The sequence below is a fragment of the Saccharomyces kudriavzevii genome (assembly GCF_947243775.1).
Source record: "Saccharomyces kudriavzevii IFO 1802 strain IFO1802 genome assembly, chromosome: 16".
Classification (NCBI taxonomy): Eukaryota; Fungi; Ascomycota; class Saccharomycetes; order Saccharomycetales; family Saccharomycetaceae; genus Saccharomyces; species Saccharomyces kudriavzevii.
The window spans coordinates 160,023-177,112 of record NC_079287.1 but is presented as its reverse complement, the minus strand read 5'-3'; the positions used below and the strand labels follow the sequence as shown (position 1 = coordinate 177,112).

At 37.4% G+C, this 17,090-nt stretch overlaps 11 protein-coding genes across 11 annotated transcripts; 5 read left to right on the top strand and 6 right to left on the bottom strand.

Annotated features, from left to right (window-relative positions):
- Positions 1–392: 392 nt before the first annotated feature.
- On the top strand, positions 393–1,475 carry MIY2 (ubiquitinyl hydrolase 1; the record flags this gene model as incomplete). The annotated part of the gene is made up of 1 exon (XM_056231656.1): positions 393–1,475. The coding sequence occupies one exon, from the start codon at positions 393–395 to the stop codon at positions 1,473–1,475; it is 1,083 nt and encodes a 360-aa protein (XP_056085453.1).
- Positions 1,476–2,023: 548 nt separating this feature from the next.
- PRM3 (pheromone-regulated protein PRM3) lies at positions 2,024–2,428 on the top strand (the record flags this gene model as incomplete). The annotated part of the gene is made up of 1 exon (XM_056231655.1): positions 2,024–2,428. The coding sequence occupies one exon, from the start codon at positions 2,024–2,026 to the stop codon at positions 2,426–2,428; it is 405 nt and encodes a 134-aa protein (XP_056085452.1).
- A 91-nt stretch (positions 2,429–2,519) lies between these two features.
- Positions 2,520–3,662, bottom strand: RSA1 (Rsa1p; the record flags this gene model as incomplete). The annotated part of the gene is made up of 1 exon (XM_056231654.1): positions 2,520–3,662. One exon carries the CDS (start codon positions 3,660–3,662, stop codon positions 2,520–2,522), a length of 1,143 nt encoding a protein of 380 aa, XP_056085451.1.
- Positions 3,663–3,934: 272 nt separating this feature from the next.
- DDC1 (Ddc1p) lies at positions 3,935–5,773 on the bottom strand (the record flags this gene model as incomplete). The annotated part of the gene is made up of 1 exon (XM_056231653.1): positions 3,935–5,773. The coding sequence occupies one exon, from the start codon at positions 5,771–5,773 to the stop codon at positions 3,935–3,937; it is 1,839 nt and encodes a 612-aa protein (XP_056085450.1).
- Positions 5,774–6,032: 259 nt separating this feature from the next.
- APL5 (Apl5p) lies at positions 6,033–8,834 on the bottom strand (the record flags this gene model as incomplete). The annotated part of the gene is made up of 1 exon (XM_056231652.1): positions 6,033–8,834. The coding sequence occupies one exon, from the start codon at positions 8,832–8,834 to the stop codon at positions 6,033–6,035; it is 2,802 nt and encodes a 933-aa protein (XP_056085449.1).
- Positions 8,835–9,193: 359 nt separating this feature from the next.
- OXR1 (Oxr1p) lies at positions 9,194–9,991 on the bottom strand (the record flags this gene model as incomplete). The annotated part of the gene is made up of 1 exon (XM_056231651.1): positions 9,194–9,991. One exon carries the CDS (start codon positions 9,989–9,991, stop codon positions 9,194–9,196), a length of 798 nt encoding a protein of 265 aa, XP_056085448.1.
- A 356-nt stretch (positions 9,992–10,347) lies between these two features.
- RPL7B (60S ribosomal protein uL30) lies at positions 10,348–11,891 on the bottom strand (the record flags this gene model as incomplete). Its single annotated transcript, XM_056231650.1, has 3 exons — positions 10,348–10,977; positions 11,398–11,491; positions 11,881–11,891. 3 exons carry the CDS (start codon positions 11,889–11,891, stop codon positions 10,348–10,350), a joined length of 735 nt encoding a protein of 244 aa, XP_056085447.1.
- Positions 11,892–12,287: 396 nt separating this feature from the next.
- On the top strand, positions 12,288–13,028 carry SKDI16G0790 (Smr domain-containing protein; the record flags this gene model as incomplete). Its single annotated transcript, XM_056231649.1, has 1 exon — positions 12,288–13,028. The coding sequence occupies one exon, from the start codon at positions 12,288–12,290 to the stop codon at positions 13,026–13,028; it is 741 nt and encodes a 246-aa protein (XP_056085446.1).
- A 71-nt stretch (positions 13,029–13,099) lies between these two features.
- Positions 13,100–13,570, bottom strand: CSM4 (Csm4p; the record flags this gene model as incomplete). Its single annotated transcript, XM_056231647.1, has 1 exon — positions 13,100–13,570. The coding sequence occupies one exon, from the start codon at positions 13,568–13,570 to the stop codon at positions 13,100–13,102; it is 471 nt and encodes a 156-aa protein (XP_056085445.1).
- A 333-nt stretch (positions 13,571–13,903) lies between these two features.
- YIG1 (Yig1p) lies at positions 13,904–15,289 on the top strand (the record flags this gene model as incomplete). Its single annotated transcript, XM_056231646.1, has 1 exon — positions 13,904–15,289. The coding sequence occupies one exon, from the start codon at positions 13,904–13,906 to the stop codon at positions 15,287–15,289; it is 1,386 nt and encodes a 461-aa protein (XP_056085444.1).
- Positions 15,290–15,700: 411 nt separating this feature from the next.
- AFT2 (Aft2p) lies at positions 15,701–16,942 on the top strand (the record flags this gene model as incomplete). Its single annotated transcript, XM_056231645.1, has 1 exon — positions 15,701–16,942. One exon carries the CDS (start codon positions 15,701–15,703, stop codon positions 16,940–16,942), a length of 1,242 nt encoding a protein of 413 aa, XP_056085443.1.
- Between the last annotated feature and the right edge of the window lie 148 nt (positions 16,943–17,090).

Genomic DNA, 17,090 nt, shown 5'->3' with positions numbered 1-17,090 from the left:
GTCTATTTATTCCATTTACACACCTCTTCATTTTTTTCTTCTGTCAAGATGGCTTTTTTCAATTCTTTAATCTTTTCTTTAGTTAAATGTTTCTTATATCAAAACTTTGTAAAAAAAATTACTTTGTAAACAGATTATTTAGTATTTCTCGATTTATCTCATTACGAAAAGGAGTTCCTCATTTTACGACAACTCCTACTGGAGTTTTCAGTTATCTTGTACGTTTTAATCTAAATCATCTGCTTCCTACATTTTTTTCGCTTCGTAGTAGAATTAGTAGTTGAAAAAAAGGGTCTTGAAAAAGTTGAACGAGTATATATATACAAGACACTTTGACAAGACAATCCACAGGCTTTCTCTTCTATACTCCAGGTTTGTTCCAATACTTTTATATGGATTTGAACTTTACGACCAAAAGTGTCGAAATTAATGGTCAGAACCACAGGATTCTATTGCAAAACGAAAATGGACCTTGTGCCTTGTTAGCACTCGCTAATGTTTTGATACTTTCCCAAAATCATACCCAGTTTTCCCATGAATTAATAAAGTTGGTGAACAAAAGAAACGGAATACTTTTAAGACGGCTTATTGAAGTCCTGGCCGACATCGGCTTACAGCTTACAGACAAGGCTGGCACCGATATAAGTGAACTATTGACTTTGTTACCTCAATTACATAAAGGTTTGAATATTAACCCAGAATTCAATGGATCTTTCGAAAATAGTAAAGAGATGGCAATATTTCGATTGTTTAACGTTGACCTCGTGCATGGTTGGGTTATTAATGATTCTATCAATAAAACCTCAAATGAAAAACTATCTCATTATTCTTATGAATCAGCACAGAGAACCTTGATGCAAGCAGCCGATATAACTAGCGGAACTTTAAAAGAAGACAACTCAGAGGAAATATTGGAAGAAGCCACCCATATTAGAAGTTTCTTGAACGAGTCACCAACGCAACTAACAGACTTTGGACTACAACAACTAAGAGAAAAGTTACCGCACTGTCAATATTCCGTTTTATTCAGAAATGATCATTTCTCTACATTATATAAATACAAAGATCAATTATACACATTGGTTACAGACTTTGGTTACAAAAATTGTAAAGAGATTGTCTGGCAGTCCTTAAACTCCGTAAATGGATCAAGCGATGTGTTTTACGCTGGCGATTTCAGCTGCGCAAAAGTAGATGAACAAGAACTACCCGATGAGGTTGGACATACTTTTGGAGCCGAAAATTTGTCGCTCGAGGAAGCTCTGCAAATTGAAAATGATAAAGAACTCGCCAAAAATTTACAGCAACAAGAGCAAGAACGTGTAACAAAATTGGAAACTAAACGAAAAAAACGACATCCTAAGAAAAATCTACAAATGGAACCACCAGTAAAAAAAGAGACGTTCAAAGAGAAAAACACTTTTGCTAAGACAAGAAGATCTGAAACTCCAAAAAGTGAGTGCATTGTTATGTAATCGAAGTTTGTTTCTTGGTTCTATTTTCATTCAACAGTGTACCTCTGCACAAGAACTATCATGAGTTCGTTTGGTGTGTTGCTTCATTGATATTAAAAGGTTTTATTGATTTTCATTCAGGGATGATTCTCGATCTGCGATTGTAAAATTGTGAAAGGAACAGGCTTGGAGTTGTTTCAAGCATCTGTCTTATATTTGTTTCAGATCGATCATCCAAGCCGAAGAAGATATTAGGCGCGAGGCGCCGGAAGCAGACTGAAATGATTATTAAAGCATTTATTTGCACGAAATTCTTGGCACTTGGCACTTTAATGCTCTAGGCCTTCACCTGTTAAAGTCTTACTTGAATCATGTTAAAACGAAAAGGAAACGAACTAAACATTTTTTTCGGGTATAAATAGCAGTAAGAGCCTGACATGATATGGAAATAAAATGTTTGCGTTTATTAACATTTATACTACTTAGAATAGATATTTTTCGTCAATCGCAAGATAAATTCATGGAGACATAAAAAAGTAATTTATATATTACTTATCCTCGAAAAAAAAATGTCAACTATCAATGACAGTATCCCTCCGAATACAAGGAAGAGGGACGATGACGACGACCATAAAAAGCCAAAAGAACATAAGGAAAAGGGTGAAAGTTCCAAATGTATCAGTGACCTCCTTATAAATGTGACCAATGATAAGGCGCTCCCTACCGAAAGGCCATCGGCCCATAGTAAAGCATATACTAAGAAGGTCACTTCACCTGGGAGGATCAGGAAACACAAAACGACAACACCTCCCACGAAATCGCGCCCAAAGAGTAAGAAAAAAGAAGTTTCCGGAGGCACGACTACTAAAGAGGAGAGGGGTTCATTTTATCAAGGTGCTATTTTCGGATCATTCCTCGGTGCTGCTGTAACAACAGTTTTAAGTAATCTGGCAGTAAAGGCTTTTCAAAATTAGTTTCATGTCTTACTACATACAATGAATTTTTATCCTTGTTGATCTTCATTTTTATAATTTTTTTTCCGTGCTTTAATGTCTAAAGTCCTATCTACTTATGTCTAGAAAAGTTATTTCTATTTAAATTAGTCTTCCTGTTTCGGTAGTTAGGTTTGTAATTATTTCTATTGTTATCTTCAAAGGTACCAAAAAGTATATCCTTTTCTTCTTGAGTTAACTCATATTCTAATAAACCGGCATCTCCCAATTCCCTTATAAAATCCAGGAGCTGAGAATTCTCGCTCGCAAATTCTCGCTGTATCAATTTTATGTTCAAATCAACTCTTGGATTTCCTCTCTGCACTTGATTTTGAATGCTCTGGATAAATTGCTTTTCTTTTCTTGACTCTCTTAAAATACTAGGCCGACCCTTTAATTCCTCTTCTTTTATACCCATGCTTTGCATGTGCTTCGTTTTATTATTAGAAATCTTCAAGAGCCACATTTTCTTCCTTTCCTCTCTCCATTTTTTGATATCCTCATCAGTAATTAATGAGATAGAAGTCCCAGGAACCAAGACAACCTTTTCCGAGCTCTCGGATTCCGATTTCTCGCTATCTTTTTCTTTATCTGGTGCCACGTTGTGATTGCTTTGAATATTGAAATTTGATACTTTGGTACTCTTTCTTGAATTTTCCAACGGTTTCAGGGAACTTTGGTTCTGCTTTAGAAGCTTTAAATTATCTTTGCTGGAAACCTTCTCGCCTTCTTTCTTTTCCTGCTGAACCGAACAGGCTTTCTTTGCAGCCGGTAACGTGACGTCTTCATAACTAACTGACCTACGATAATCAATACTTCGTTTTAGGGCGGTAGCGCTTTCGCAGTATGGTGAAAGTCGATTTGGTAATTCTGGAGGTGAATATGGCGTATGATGATCAACTGGAGGTATCCCATTTCTTGTATAAATGGTGGGATTTGGAAAATTATATTGAGTTGGTTGCGGTTGTGTTGGATGGAAATATTGATTGTGAGGGGTTAAGGTATGCAATTGGGAATTATAACCGCTGTTCCATGAATTCTCATGATATGAAGAATTTGAATACAAATTGGGGGAATAACCTATACTAATAGGTTCTGCATTTTGTCTTTTAATTTTTGATTCGTCATATTCATCTGATAACGTTCCAGAGTATGTAGGTTTGGGAAGCCTAGAATTCCCACCATTGTTTGAGTCCCCATAATTATTATAGTTCATACCTTACGTCACGATAAGCTAACTACTTTAGATAAAAGAATGGGTTGATTGCAACTTTTGCATAGTAATTATGAATGGTCGTTGACTTTCATTACGTAAAAAAGCTATGCAGATATTGTATACACTAGTGAAAATTTTAGTTCGCTTGCCGACAGCGATGGCGGCATCAGCCGCACATTCGCCGATTTGAGAGAATTGGAAAATCAAACATAGTAATAAGCATTTCATTGGTGGCCAGTCCGAAACCTTGCACTAATTCAGGTGATAGTCATTCAATCAAATAGTCCTCTTGGTCTTTCCACTTGTGTGAGGCCCAGCCCGTTTTCCTCTTCCTCACCTTCCCGATTTTCGTGTTTATTTTCGCTATTTCTAGAGTGCATCAAGTTTTGCAGATGTTTCAGTTTCTCTTTCTTGAGCATTTCTTTTCTATTAACATTGCTGGACGAAATCTCGTCATCTGAGGTTGGTAATGTTTTTCCCCATGTCACTGTAGTGTCTGCCCTTTTTGCAACCGCTGGTTGTAGGGAGGCGTCCTTGATCTCATCGTGCATATTGTCTACAGACCTCTTTAATGAATTAGTCTGGCTATGTAAAGAATTCGCTTCATGAGCCTCACTGTCATAAAATCTTTGTTCCTGATTCACTTTTTTATTAATCGACTGGGGCAGCTTGGATAGGGTTTCTCTTCCGTAATTCGGAGTTTGACTTTGTTCTTCGACAAATAATTTCCTTGCTGTGTTATCCATATAACTCTTGACAGCTGCGCCACCATTATCTGGAACAGTAATTGCTGTTTTTAGAGGACTCCTTCGAGAACTAGTCACAGAATGTGACTGGTTTTCCCTTTTTAGAGCAGTTCTACTTCTTAATGGGCTCCCATAGCTTTCTTTATTGTCTTTCATACCACTCTCCTCTTTCGGACCTGAGATGGCTGCCTTTATAAATTTTCCTTCTGAAAATTCGTCTGAAATATTACTGTCAGTGACTTCGACTAATTCCAGCTTCACACCCGGTTTTTGCATCTGCATAAGAATAGGGTCTCCAGGGTGACAGAACCATAAACTTATATTATCGTTCCCACCCTGTGTGCTTTTCCAGGATGGAGTTATCGTTATGAAGTTTTTGAAGTCTTTTAATTTGAACGTTATACTCTTCATATGTTCCTTACGCTTGGTCTGTGATCGCTTATCTTGTTTTTCATCTTCAATTGTTGTAAATAAGCAGTAATGTTCGAGATCCAATGTGCTAATAGTGTTACTCATGCTTAACGCGTTCCTCAAAAGGTCGTTGTTTTTCCCATATACGGCTTTAGTAAATGCCGTTATGCTTAACTTATGTACGCTGATCTCTAATTTTACTTCATCAGTAACGTTGACATTGCAATTATCTAAAAAGTTCTTCAATAAGGTTGAATTACAACAGATGTAATTGATCTCATCAGCAGCTGTTAACTGATTTCTTTTCCGAATGTCCGATTCCACTTCTTCATTGAATAGTGCTGATGTAAGTTCACGTTCGGTATTAGTAAAAACATCCAATAGTTTAGGGTCCAATGGTTCCTGCGGGTTCCGATCGGAGGCTGCGGTTCCAAAAACGTCTAGAAACTTTCTTTTGTACTTCAGATTGATTATGATAGGATCATACTTGATTGGCTGGAATTGAGGACAATATTCTTTTACTATTAACGAATCCATTTCAATCACCACAATTAATCTATTCGCGAACGATTCAGGACATGTGGAAGTATTATTGACTGCAATAGTGAATGATTTTATGCCATCACCATCTGGTTTCCTCGATATGGTCGTCAGGTGCCTTCCATTAGCACGGAAGGAGTATAATTTATGATTATTTCCGTACGCATCGTCTATCACTTGAATCCCATTCTCCCCGAATACGATCTCATGTGGTTTGAATTCGTACTCCTCAAAAAAGCTCTTCTCAAATCTAATTTGACAAAGCGTAGTATCCGTTTCGTTCATTGACCACGCAATCAACTCATTCGTGGTAACGGTAATTTTAATATCATCCTGGATCGTAGATAGTACATATATTGAACGAAACCAAATATTCTGCTTCCCCGCGTCAGTGATAGTTGCCTTGAATGACATATATATATGGTTGAAATCACGTTATGCTGTCGTACAATATGAAGAATTTATCGGGAGCCCTTTCGAAGTCATCTCTTATTTACCGAAAGTTGACGCCCTTTGTTATATTCGCGTTGTTGTCAAATGCACCGTTCTCCCGGCTATTGAAATCATAGCAATACTATTTATTTATATGCAAAATAAAATATTCAAAATCAGTTTATAATTTATTTAAGTAATCACTATCCTAAAAAATCCAGGACTTCTGTACCACTCAACATTATATGTCTGTGCTGCTATGGTCTCGAAGAAGATCATTTGGTCCAGGAGAATTATCCGCCCTTGGTTTTATTTTGGTTTTTGACTTTGTCCTTCTCCCTTTCTTCTTTTTTTTTATGATTATAACTGCTTCAGGATCACTTAAGTTATTTTTTTCACCCTGCACATTGAGCTTAGCTTCCAGACGGTTTAGTTCTAACTCGTCTTCCTCCCTCATTTTGCCCTCTTGCAGCGATTCATTTACTGCGCTGCTCGATGGCCCAAAATTGGAAAAGTCAAAATTTTCAAGTTGAGAATGCATTCTCAAGTTAATTTTATCTTTCTTCGAGGGCGTAAGAGCTGTTTGATTACCGTGAAGTTTCTGAAATGCATCTTTTTTTTTTGGAGCAGCTTCAATGACAGGTTGATCGGATAGGACTTGCACTCTCTTCTTTTTCTTGCCCTTCTTCTTTTTTTTATCTTTCTCGACAGTGGATACACTCAAGGAATTTAAAGTATTATCAGGCTTATTCAATCTAATAGTCTCTGGATTACCCCCAGCAGTATTCCCTTCATCTAAATCCAATAAATCTTTCGATTTATGAGTTTCTTCTTCATTTTCTTCACCAAGGTAATAGGGATTTGTCATACGTTCCTTTTTTCTCTCAACCTCAAAAGGATTGTCAGAATCGTTCAATGGTTCCTTCTCTTCATATGAAGTATCTGAGTCATTAATAAATCCTGGCTCAGCTTGTTCATCCATTGATGTATCCGAAACCAGGTCACTCATCGAATCAGTCTTTTGACCGTCTAACAATACATCAGTCTCTTCCTTAGTCAAAAAAGGAGTCTCCAGGTCAATATCCTCGCCTATTGCCAAGTTCAGTTGTGTACCACGTGCAATTGGTGCGAGTTCGTACGCATTAAAGAAGCTCGGTAGAACCTCGCTCAATAACATGGGAAGACCCTCTGAATCCTTCTCTAGAGCCTCTCCACTCAGTTTTAAGAATTCTAGAACTTCAACGCTTCTTTCTTGGACTTCAAATGTACTTGAGTAAGATAAATTATCGAAAAATTCGATTAATTTCTTTAATATAAGCTTAATTTCAATGTCCTTATCCTCACGTACGTTATTACACCAAGTGCTAAAGATTTTGACAAGTGCTAAAATCAACACTTCCTGCACATCATGAGAATAGTAACCGGAGTTTCCGATCATTACTTTTATCAGATCGTCACCATTTTCAATAAAAGTAGAAAATTCTCCAAGACACCAAATACATTCCCTTAATATGGTAGATAGCTGCCTATTAATGCTATCATTCGAAACGAGTTTTATAATGTTAGTGATAGTTACTTCCCTCATTGAGGGAACCTTTATCATTAAGTTTCTGAATTGTTCACCAATCTTGTATCCAAGCGTTTTATCAGATATATCTTGGCAAAGCATCGTCAAATCCATCATCAGTGCGTTGTACCATTCAAAGTCGTTGACATTTGAATAATTATCAACAAAACAAATCGATATAATAGTGTTAATCATTTTTATCTTATAATTTTCTGGTATTATGATGGGAATTCTCTTCGATCTTTCGTATACAACATTTCCAGTTTGCAGGATGACCATATCTTCATCCACAAATTGTTTCATCAGTGTTTGAACAACAGCCTTCAAGTTGTCTTCATCAATAATGCCTTCAACTAGTTCAATTGCCTTTGATCTAATAGAGACGTCAACGTCAGATAATAAGCGGATGATCAGTTTGTCGAATCGAGAAATAAAATCAGTATTGATTTTTCCAATTTTGTAGAATAGTATGCAGCTAATATATCTCAAATTTGGATCTGGTGAATCACAAAAGGTACACAATCTTTCTAAGCATGCAACTGCCGTTTCGAAGTCATCATTTTCCAACATATTCCCCCTGACAATACAGTTGACGGATTCATAGATAACAGAAGTTGCAACAGTACTATTCATCAATTCGAGAATTTTTGGTAATAGCTTTGCTCTCAATTTTGGCTCCACCTGTGATAAATTAGTAAATAACTTTAGTAATCTAATAATTATCCAATTATTGTCAATCGTGACTAAGATTTCATACAATAGAGGTGAAAGTTTGATAAAAGGTTGAGGATTCTTTTTCGAAAGTTCACAAATGACACTCACAGCTGCAGAAACCACAGATATATCGTCATCATCTAACTTGGAAACAAACTTATCGAAATTATCTCTCAAAGCTTCAGGGTATTGTAGAAAAACCTTAAATAATGCTGTTATTGCCTTCTTTCTTATGTATGGCCTGGTACTATTCAGCATGGTAAATAAATCATCAGCTATATCTCTTGCTAATGAGGGAGTGATTATGGTAGAAAGACCGCTTAAAGCAATGCCAACTTTCACAACATCATTATTCCCATCATACTTCAGATCTTTTTTTAGTAAGTTGGTTGCAAGCATCAAAATATCGGAATCTTTGTAAAATGATTGTGATGCAGCTAAATAACCAACACGTTTTTGTTGTAGTTTATTACTGCTCATAACCTCTAAAATATGAAAGTTGCACCAAGCCATATCAAAGCCATACATCTCCAAATAGATCAATTTGAGAACGGCATTCGTCTTAGAATTCAAATCTGGAGAGTTTACTTCATCTCGACATTCACTTAATACTTGCGTGAAAAATTGGTCCAGTTTTTCTGGTGTCTCGTTATGAGACCTAATACCCTTAATCAGATCTTTCAATGTTTTCTCAAAGAAAAACCCAAAAGGACGCAGCCTTTGCCTAATATCATCTGCTCCGGGAGCATATAGAGAAGTCATGGCAATACTGTGCTTTTCTCGATTACGATTATATCTCTTCACTTTCAATGTACATCAGTATTTTGATTTTCTTCTTTTTTTCTTCCACTGAATACTATAGGTGGTCCATTTTTTTTCCCAGCATGGTTATGCCATTTTGATAAGAATCAAGGAAGAAAATAAACGAGCGAATTTAAATAGAAAGTGAATTTATTTAAGTGTCTCTTTTTAATTTTGAGTTGCTGGTTACCATAAATATGTTGTTCTTAAGCTTTATTTGCGCGACACAGTTTACGCTTCTCATACGAAGTGCTTTTTTGACAACATTAATTGGAGTCTTATTCATAAATATATGTAGAATGACTTTTAAATAGGTGGTACTAACCTACACGCCATACTTCTAAAGCTACTATAGAAAACTTGTTTCCTTCCTTACTCAAAACGTCGTTACCGTACGTTTGACAAGGGTTTGATACACCGTGGAGAAGACCATCATCGCATAGAAGGCCATAATGACCATCACCGGCACCCATTGAAAGAAATTCGGACGTGCAATATATGGCATATTCGTTGACTCCAGTGTACGGATAACCGGAAAATCTCCATCTCTCTTCCTTGCCTTCCTCCTCAGGCTCTTCCTTTCCGGATATATTGACATCAGGTACTTTATCCAGCTTCCATAGGAAGCACTCCCCATTTCCGGTGTATTGCCTATGTTCGTTGGGATGAAAAGCTTCATTACTGTAGGCTCCGAATATTCCATTTTTACGATCCTTTACTACTAACACGTACCCCACTCTCCTAAATTCTTTGCTATCTGGAGCAACATTGCTGTATAGAGAGTGTAGCGAAGATCCGTGTTGCTCAAGGCTGTATAGAAGATTCCATTCGGTGTACAACTGTATTCTTGTTGGCATTAAGCTTCTTATTTCATCGCACATTTCAGGAGTAAGAAGTTTGTTCTTAGTTGAAGGGAAATAGCCATTCAACGTCACCGGTGGTAGGGAACACTCTTCAACTATGGTTCTTTCAGACGCTGTTTTATTTCGAAAAGGGTTATGAGAATCTTTCAATCGGGGGGAAGATTCACTTGCTGTTGTGTAGGCAGTGGAGTCAGAAGAATCTGTACCCGTGAAGGAGCGCTTAATCTTAAATATGGCATCTTTGACTCCGAACATCGTTGCTCCTTGTCGAATAATGGATGAATGAAGTACCGGGAGCTGTGAACACAATATAATCTAAGAACTTAAAAGCCTTTCGTCTTTTTTTTATTATTGGATTCGAAGCTGCCATTGTTAACGCATAATGTCACGGATCGAATTGCGCGCAACTACGGGGATATTCTTATGTGACAAGATTTTCTGGCCGTTCCTTCGCAAAGGACTCAACTATAAATAGGAGCAAACCTTTCCGTGCTTTTTACCCAGCCTATTGTTCTATTACGTTGTTTGTGATTATATACAAATATGTTGGTATACGAAATAAATCTTGTTTAATATACATTGAGAAAACTTGTCATACGACATCGCCCATTTTAGTTCATAGACTTGATCAACTTGTTAATGAATTCTTCACGGTTACCGAAAGAACCACCTTGGATAAAGTGCTTGAACTTTCTTGGGACGCCCCAACCACCAGATGGGTTGGACAACTTGAATGGCCACAAGAAATTGTTGACTTGCTTGAAATGTGGACCGACAGTGATAATTTCGTGAATCAAATCGTCAATAGACAAGATGCCGTACTTACCTAAGTTAGCTTCAATGATAGCGTTGTCCGACAATGGAACTCTTTGCTTGTTGATCTTACCGAAACCCCTCTTGTAGACTAACTGTCTGATGGTAGAGTAAGATGGGTAACCGTAAGCTACGTATGGTTCAATCAACTTCAACAATTCCAAGGTAGCTTTAGTGACTTTGACGAAAGTACCAGAGTTGATTCTGGTCAACCTTAGCAATTGTAGAACCTTTCTTGGTTTAGGTGGAATCTTGTTGATACCCTTGATTCTGACAACGAAGACCAACTTTTGTTGAGCTTCAATGTAGTAAGAACCAGCGGCCTTCGCATCACGTTTGGCTTGAATGATGTCTCTTTCAGCAGCTTCGTATTCGTTTTGGTAAGCGGCGTTTCTTTCCAAAATGATAGCTCTTTTTTCCTTATTAGCCTAAGAACATTATATTGAGATTTGTTTAATTCATGTTAGTAAAACATTTTGTGGTTCATGATGTCATTTCATGTCAATGGAGTTAAAAATATAAATATTTGCATAAAACTTTTTAGAGTAGTCTGGCATACACTCAGCATATTCACACTTTTTTGCCTTTCTTAAATAGTCAGTCGAAAGATGGTGATTAAACGACAGCATTGTCAAAGACTAGTCGAGAAAAAGGAATGGTTTTCATCATAAAAAGTAAGAATTAACAAAAAAAATGGGAAAACTATTAGCAGAAGAAGGTTCATCCGTACTAGCATATGCGAAGTGTATGTGAAACTGAAGAAAAAAGGTTTCTGGACAAAATATTATATTTGTGAACTCACTATAAAAGGAATGATAATATTTTTTGAACGTGGCAAATGAACATACAGCTTTGCGATCAGCTCTTTCGGCGGCAGTTTGTTCTGCACTCTTTTGTTGAGCCTTGGCTTTTTTCAACTGAGATTCGGGAGTCAAGATTTTTCTATTCAATAAAAAAAAAAGTTAGCAAAGAGGTCCTATACGGATCAAAGATTCAGTTACATCGAATTGAAAACACCACTTTTCATTCGATGGAAGGGAGTTGCAGAGACATGCCGGAAATATCTATTAATGAAATTATTGGTGTATTACAAGCAATAGATATTAACAAACAGTGTCTTTGATCATAAAAATGAAAATCCCCTACGAAAAAAACTTGAGTACATGAACTGCCTCAAGTAACTTGCTTATTAAGTCCAGTTAACGTGCACCAGACTGTTAATCCAATTGTCATATTAAATGTCCATTTGGCTCTCTTGGTATTTCAATATTCCAATGTAACCGATAGCAATTAGTTACCAGATGAGGTCCTAGTTGTAGTTCTTGACATACTGAGAAGACATTGTATAATTGATGCAGGTTTAAAATAATAGCTTCTTTTGATATCGATGTAATAATTTAGATAAGGTTTGCCAAATATGAATAATTAAAGTTCTTACTGAAATATTTCCTTTTTATATGGTTTTGCGAAATGCGTGTGAGGTCTATAGATTTCAACTTATGGAATTAATTCTCAAACGAAAAATATACAGCCTCAGGATAGTGTGGTGGGTTGAGAGAAATGTACGGCTTTTATAACTGGTCCCTTTTTTACGCGAAAAAAATAAATTATCTAATCAAAATTGCTGCAAAAAGGAACGGCTTGATGAAATGTAAAGTATTTTGAGAGAAACTAGAAAAAGCAACCACTTTTCTGCAATGATGAGTCTGTTTGAAGTCCAAAAAAACGTAATCAAAATATGAACGGAGCAGGTGGAGTGGCTGTCGCAACACAGCACCCTGTAAGAGACTACAATCACAGTACTGATCAAGAGTATCAAAGGTTGAGAAAACTAGCAGATGAAGCATACAAGAAAAGAGACCGGTTTAGCCATGAATCGCAAACGGCTTACCAACAAGGTGACAAGAAGTCAGCTCATGATCTAAGTGAGAAGAGCAAAGCACAACTAAAAATCGCAGAGGATCTTAATATGCAAGCGGCGGAATATGTGTTCGTAGAAAACAATGCAGACTCCTCCAGCAATGAGATTGATTTGCATGGGTTATACGTTAAAGAGGCCCTATTCATTCTTCAAAAACGAATCAAGTTCGCCACCGACCATAATGAATCACAACTGAATGTTATTGTCGGGAAAGGGTTGCATTCCCAAAATGGGATAGCCAAGCTCAAACCATCTATTGAAGAGTTCTGCGCTAAGCATGGTATCAGGAACCATTTGGAAAAGGGAAACTCGGGAGTTTTGGTGCTCGAGTTGCAAGGTGTGCAAATGCCTGTGGGTGGAACTGGAATGAGTGTTCCCGCTAACCAATACAATGCTCAGCCACAACCTCAATATAACAATAATGGAGGAAACCCCCAAGGTCAAGCCAATAATTATAATAACAATATCAATAATAGTACCAATGATAACAATGGTAAGGACAGTACGTTGGCTAGTATATTTAAAATCATTTGTAGCTGTATAAAAGGTTTGACATGAGGATAAATAAGAGCTTTTCCGAGTATATATTTAGTAATAAAAAGAGATCATCAGATGTTTGTTTGCTGGCTCTACACTTCTATAGATACCCACAAAAATACCAAGGAAATAAAAGAGATTATTATTAGTGAATCTAATTCGGCGACAGCGAGTGTCAAGTTTGAGTATACTTCATCACACAAATACATAGAAAATGAGGAAAAGCGTGGCCTACCTTTCAAAATGGAGATCACCAAATTATTTTCCTTCATTTGTTCGTTATATTCATTTATGAGACCTTGAAAGCCCTTTTTATTGCCTGTTCGTTCCGCCACGGAGTTGTGTGGTATGCATGACAATTGATTTTCCAAAAAGGCGATCATTTCTTTCCACTTCATGACCTCGTTAGTCAAAAAAAGGAGCTCCCATTGCAAACAGAAATAATTATTGTTTAGTATCCCCAATCTTCTATCCAGCAACCAGGACTGCGGCTTCCATTTCCAAATCACCAACTGGCTAGATAACTTTGGTGCCACCTTTCTTGCTACACACTTCTTGTCCATTCTTAAGCAGGTTTTTCTTAAAGTATTTATTCCCGCCAGGGAGAGTGTTATGAACACCTATCTATTCACGTATATGGCCTAGTATGTTCTATGAACATTCTTATTGCGCGGCTAAACTTGTTGTTATGGCACCACATCGCACAACTCAGCCCCCCGCATTTCCGGAGTTTTTTCTTTGATTGGGGTAATTTGGAGATCGGCGGCTATTGGCGGGGCGAAAAAAGATAACGCATCTGGCATATATAAGGAGGAAACGTCTGCGGTGTTTAAACGAGAACAGAAAAGAATAAAAGAATCCGTTGATATCAAAAAGAAAGTAAACGAACGAAAATCATGGGCATTCCTATGGAAATATACCAGGGTCTGGACAGGGTGCTATTTTACGACAGAAGAGAAGAGAATGTGTCCGATGAACGCGCGACCCGATATTGCTACTACACGGCAAATAATGGTTATCCACCTCTTCCAAGTACGGTTAAAGATCACATATGCCAGCTTTCCTTGAATAGTCTTTTGGGAGATGGCCCGGATGCTGGAAACTTGGGTGAAGATGAAGATGAAGATGAAGACGTTGAGGATAATCTTCGAAGTAATCGGGGGTTGGAATTCGTGCGGATTAATAATCATTTCTCCACCCATGATTTAAAAAGTTTTGAAAGCTTTCGAAACTTCAATAACAAGTACTGGATTTTTTATTCTAATCAAGCAGAAGACAAGAAACTACTGCTCTACGATTTTGACGATCAGCGTTTCACCGTTATCAAGCAGCAATTTCACGGTCAGTTGAACCTATTGCTATCTGACACAATAATGTGTATGGACTGCAATTTCGATTACAACTCTAACACCGTTCAAATTTTAGTTGGCTTCCAGAATGGAAAGCTGTTAAAACTATGCTGTGACTTGAACGGGAACGTTAACAACCACTTGATATTGAAGGACTCTTCAAATCCCACTTATCGGAATGAAGTGTATCGGCCTATACTAACAATCTGGGCAGGTTTGTTACCTCATTTTGTTGTTTCCTTCAGCTTGAAGGACGGGCTGCTAATAACTTCTTTGAATCACCAGCAGGCAAACGGGAACTTTCAAAGCTTCAAAACTAATCTTGATTTACCCAGAAATCTAAACACAGCCACAGATGTTAAGTTTGTTTTGAATTTCCCACAGTTCACCTTATATCAAGGAGATGATATAATTTTTCACTGTAAAAATATCTTGGAACCTAACGATTCCACACTGAATAAGGAAATAAACTTTATGCTGAAAACAGACGAAGCCGTTCAAAAAATTGACTATCTTACAAAAACAGGTCATGTTTTACTTGAAACAAACGTAAGATATCTATCAATTCCGACACGAAACTCTACCGAGAATCCAAGGTCTAATGTGGCGGCTTCGGACAGTAACGAGGTTTATCCGATCTTTTACAAGACGCAGGAACTCCACGTTCATGCTTTAAGAACGGGACGTCAAATAGCAAACAACGGAAAATATATCTTCATAACCGAGCAGCATCTCTACGGAACAGCACTATCGGTATACAAATATTCTACCTCCTTCAAGCGATGGCTGTTCGTGGGCTATTCGGACATCCGGGCTAAATATGGCATAAAGAATGTGAAAGACCTTTTCGTAGGTAACTGCCTCTCCGTGAATAGCCCAGTTGTGACGATCCTTACTGATGACAATAATATTCAAACGATTCTTCTTAAATAAACGTTAAAAATATGTAAATAAAAAGCAAAAACCAAAGCCGCCTTAATATGTATATATCTCAAGTTGCCTCATCTAACGTGCACAACTATTTTGGTTTGGGTTTGAATTGGAGAGCATGTCTTCTCGTCTCGTTAAATGACATTCTAGTTATCACCTTACTAACAGAAACCCGGAAGTGCAAAAACGAAGGAAAAAAAAAAAGAAAAGAAAAATCACCAAGGAAAACTTCGTAGGCCGAGATTCGGAAAAGTGGCTATCTTATTAGTAACAATGAATAAATCTTTGAATGAGAAGACGAAAACTATGACTAATAGGCCACTGGACCTAAACACAACAGAGGTAACATTCATTCAATATTGCGAGCAGGAAATAGGTAAACAAATTAGCTAAAGAGAAAAGCATCCCTAAAAAATGACAGCAAAGTCGATGAAGAGCATAATATCTTTTCCTATGTCGGCGTCCAAAACGGGGAAAATGAAGTTGACGGCATCTCCAGATAATCTGGCATCTATGATGTCCAGAGATCAAAACAAGCTTATTCACTTAGACCCAGTTCCCTCTTTCAGAGACAGGCACGAAATCAAACCATGGCTACAGAAAATATTCTATCCTCAGGGAATAGACATAGTCATTGAAAGATCAGATACGGGCAAAGTCACTTTTAAGTGCAGATCTGTACGATCGAGCGTGGGGTCAAATCTCAAACTCAAAAGAACGTCTTCAAGATCGCATGCATGCCCATTTAGAATTAGGGCAGCCTATTCTGTACGGTTACAGAAGTGGAACGTAGTTGTCATGAACAACATACATGCGCATGAGCTAAGGTTCGATTTGATCACTAAAACAGATGACTATAAAAAATTCAAGGAAAATCTTCGTCAGAAGAATGACGTAAAGGCTATCAAAACATTCGGAGAATTGGAATATAAGACAAGTCTGAACTTACCACTTGCAACCCCAATCATCTCCTGCGACTGTGGTCTAACCAAGGAAATTGAAGCTTTCAATAACATTTTCCTTCCGCTATCAAATCCCCCTTTAACGTCTAAAAAAAGTTTTCTCAAAATCAATAAAAATTCCGTCTCTAAAATAAGATCTAAGCAGACGGAGAGCTCGAAATCAACTTTAAAAACGAATTTGAATATAAATCAACGTACAACAGGATTTTTTGATAACTTCAAAGCTCAGAGTTCATGTGTATCGAGGGTAAACGAAGAGTCACTGATGAATTTAAACGAAATTGACTTCACCGATATGTTTAGTAACGATAATGCTACTTCAAACCCAGATCAAGGTCTGATGGAGCTTTTAGTAGATCCGAGGGCAGAATCTTCATCCACTTCGATATTTCCCTCAATTGCCGCAGAAATCTTCCCACAAAACAATATGGAGTTAGCTATCTCAGAATCCAAAGCGTCTTCCTCCTCAAATTTCATGGAAACACATGTTCCTTACGAGGACGAGGTCATTAAACTTTTCAAGGACAACAAAAGTAATGCACCAACCTCTGCCACAGATATCACTACAAGTCTAGGTAAGGACACGAAGGATAACTTTGGTATGTTAAACTACAACTACGAAGCCTTGCTTCATTTTAATGATGACGAATTTAGTGAGCTGAGTTCTATTGATCCGGCTCTAATATCAAAGTGATAATGAGGCGGCTTCCACTTCAAAACAGTCATGGTTCTGGTGAAATATCTGTCGATATTATTCAATGCAGACATTGACAATGCATTAATGGGGAAATGTTTTGTTCTTCAAGAAAAAATCAAAGGTCTATGGGTATGAATAAGGTATT